Source organism: Diaphorina citri, unplaced genomic scaffold (assembly GCF_000475195.1).
Source record: "Diaphorina citri unplaced genomic scaffold, Diaci psyllid genome assembly version 1.1 scaffold94355, whole genome shotgun sequence".
Classification (NCBI taxonomy): domain Eukaryota; kingdom Metazoa; phylum Arthropoda; class Insecta; order Hemiptera; family Psyllidae; genus Diaphorina; species Diaphorina citri.
The window spans coordinates 7,052-10,382 of record NW_007471316.1 but is presented as its reverse complement, the minus strand read 5'-3'; the positions used below and the strand labels follow the sequence as shown (position 1 = coordinate 10,382).

The 3,331-nt window shown below is 36.1% G+C and overlaps 1 protein-coding gene across 2 annotated transcripts; it reads right to left on the bottom strand.

Moving 5' to 3' along the window:
* Positions 1-121: 121 nt before the first annotated feature.
* LOC103524083 (Hermansky-Pudlak syndrome 1 protein homolog) lies at positions 122-3,069 on the bottom strand. Of its 2 annotated transcripts, none has more exons than XM_008489089.3 (5): positions 2,613-3,069; positions 1,737-1,883; positions 1,362-1,474; positions 795-1,043; positions 122-335 (listed from the first exon to the last, which is right to left on the bottom strand). In XM_008489089.3, the coding sequence occupies exons 1-5, from the start codon at positions 2,934-2,936 to the stop codon at positions 137-139; spliced, it is 1,032 nt and encodes a 343-aa protein (XP_008487311.2). In that variant the 5' UTR covers positions 2,937-3,069; the 3' UTR covers positions 122-136. The 2 variants fall into 2 exon arrangements, with proteins under 2 accessions (XP_008487311.2, XP_026689032.1); XM_026833231.1 differs by having other exon boundaries at positions 1,737-1,880; positions 2,613-3,064.
* Between the last annotated feature and the right edge of the window lie 262 nt (positions 3,070-3,331).

Sequence of the window (3,331 nt, the reverse complement as noted above, 5' to 3'; positions counted from 1 at the left end):
AGTTGGCTTTGGCACTTCGATCACTTACTCCGGATTACGGACATTCAAAAAAAGATGATCTTTTTTTTCTAAAAAAAAAGTTTGAGGGATAGGACAAATGTCTCGTGCAAAAGATAAGAAAATGATATTAAATTTATTATTGACAGGTTGGTTGTTTACGTTTTCGTTTCACAGTAGGACTAGCTTCCAGACTATAGAATTCTTCCTCGCTGGTCGTGGTTTTACTCTCTGGGTCTGAATATTCGGGACATACGGAAGTTTTGGTCGCTTGGAGTGAGGTGGAAATAATTGACAATGCAGTACTGTCAGCTGCCGTCAGCTCTATGTTGTTCCGACTGAAAGCAAAACATGAATAGGAGAGAGATTACAGAAAACGAAACTAACCAAACCATCCCCCTTCCAAGATTTTTTTTTTTTTTTTTTTGCGCTTATGCAGTCGTTCGCGCCGTTCCAAGATCTTTAAAAAAAATCAATAATATTGAACTGGGCGTTTTAGAGGCCCCCATTTTTTTTCTATGTGTTAAACATTTTTGCCTAATTTTATCCAAACCTGACAAGGTGTCGGTGGAACAAACAGACAAGAGAGCTTACAGGCAAACTAAATTCAAAATCACCAAGTTAAAAATTGGAACTTTCTTTGTTTGTTCTTTACGACCTAACCTGTAGTGCTGTCTTATTGTGGTCCAGTTCTCAAATGAGTGAGAGGAGGTTCTTTTCTATAAATCCATGGGACAAGCCCCATTTATTGCATTAAAATAGGTGTTATTTCTGACAAAATCCCAATGAATTCTTACCAAGATGAATACAGTGACAGTATCTTGTTGTGAACGAGAACAAAGGAATGTACGTTCTTGAAGTCGGCAATCTTCTTGTAGCATTGGGCACTCATTTCTAGTGCCTTGATAGCGGTGGCTGCTAGATCTGAACTAATACTGAGCTGTTCTACTCCTTCCACTAGGATATTTTGATCCGAGTGGCGTAAGGAACACCAGGTATCTATCATGTTAGACAGGAGATCATGCACCTGAGAGCTTTCCTTCAATCTAGAATGAAATGAAATGGAAATACCACTTACTATCTTGTTTTGCTTTAGGTCATTTTTGTTTTTGTAAACCTCAGGTATTTACCCATTTTCTAAATATGATAGGGAGATTTTCTTTTAGATTGGACCCCACATCCTTCCCAATGAAGATATTTTTAAACTAGAGAAATATTTCCAAACAAAAACCCATTTCTCTTTTTTCCAACTCTGCATAGCCTATATAAATTTGATTCCAAGCATTTTTTGCAAAGACTTTGCACAGAATCTTCTACTTTTAAGAGATCAATTTAGAAAGAAAAGGGGCCCTGGGTAAACTTACAGTGTAATGTCAGGTCCACATAAATTCTTGATAAAAAAGGAACATGTCTTTATGATTCTTTGTAGCCACTGCACCTCACCATGTCCAATGATTATTAGAATATGACCCATGTACTGAAGAAAGAAGAAAAAAACTAATTAAGAAAATTTTTGTAAATTTCACACCAGATAAAAACACCAAATATGTGCCTACCTAAGTAATTTGGTATCTCACCAAATTTTAAAAGAGTTTATTGGTATTCAGCACCTCCTCTTGATTAATTCTGAGAACTATTGTGATGTCCAATGTATTTAGGTTAGCTTTGCAGAAAGACTCCTTGGTATCTTTATTATTACCTTTGTTATAATATTGGTATCTTTAATTTAACAGAATTACCTCATCAAAGACTAGATTAATTCCATCATCACACTGAATGGAAATGTATGAGTTACTGAACTGCCATCCCATCACCCTGGCCGATGTCACAATGGGGGAAAAAATTTGAATAAGTTCATCTGTGCTGAGAGAATGATCATCTTTCTGCTGGAACAAAATTCAAACTTGCTTGGTAAGTATGAACCTAGGTATGGGAAATTTTCATGTAAATTTATAATGAAGAATGTCATTCAGGGAATCATTCCTAAAGGGGATAATATACATTTTTAGCCTGTTAACTACAAGACAATTTCTTTCTATCATGGGTTTTGGTAATTATGCAGAAGTCACGTCCGTGGAAAAGAAAAGCTCCTTTTTGTATTTAACCTAACCCTATAATAACACTGATCACTGCTCTAATTGTGAAAACTCCCTCTTGCGTTTAACCTAACCCTATAATAACACTGGTCACTGCTTGTTTGTGCCAGTTCCTTTGGTAGCAATATTCCATGGACGTGACTTCTGCCCAAGTACCGGGAGAAAAAAATGCTGGCTTTTATTTCATTTCTAATTTTTCCAAAGATAGGCAGCATAATTATTTTGTTACAAGTCTACCCTTTTTCAAAGCTTCCAGCCAGCTTAGTTGGCTTGAAGGGTAGATAGTCTGCCTTGCTGAGATTACTGTATCTCAACCAGATCAGCCATTATCAGGATCCTTTTGGGTCTACTATTTTACACAAAATTTCATAATTATAAGACAGTTGGCATCGCTCACAAGAGCTGTCCATGCCTCATCTTGGCATAATTTTTTTCTTCACATGCGTAGGCACTGAAAGCATGCTATCCTTGTATCTTCTTCATACAGTTACATAATCTGGGTGCTAGGTTCAAGCTTACCTCCTCTCTGTCAATGTTGAATCCTTCTTTCCTGGCATATTTTTTCAGGTGTTTTACAAAGCCAGGATCACATTTTGAATACATCACATCGTTCAATTGATCGAATATTAAAATACATTTCATTTTTAATCCAGTTTTAAAGAAATTCAAGGAAAAATTGATAAAAGCTCCAACTTTTTCGGACTTTGGTTTTGGGGGTGTTAAAAATTTGTTTACATTTCTCCCATGGCTAACTTCATGATTATTGATAAGAAAGCGATTCGACCAATGAAAAGAGAGATGAATGTAGTAACCAAAGAATTTGATTGGCAGATCACTTTTCATTTGATCAGTTTTTGATCACGGGAAAAAAATCGACCAGAGATAAGAGCATAGATGTGAAGCCAGCTATCAATTAAAAACGTTACTGCCGTGAAATGTATGCAATGGTGCAATCTCTCTGCTTAGTGCTTAGTCTGCTTTGAGAGCTTGCAATATCCATTATCCACTGCAAGCTAGAGGAGGAGAACTATCGATAGTCGGCGCCATCGATAGTTATCGATATTTTTCAAAAAAACTATCGATAACTATCGATAGTTTTCGATAGTTTTTTTTATTACATATTTCCCTTGTTGCTAAAGGTCTTATCCCCCCCAAAAGACCTAACCTAACCTAATATAAAGAAAATTATTAACTGTACACGTATTAATTGAGGTCACAGGGTTTTATTTCAAATTTTT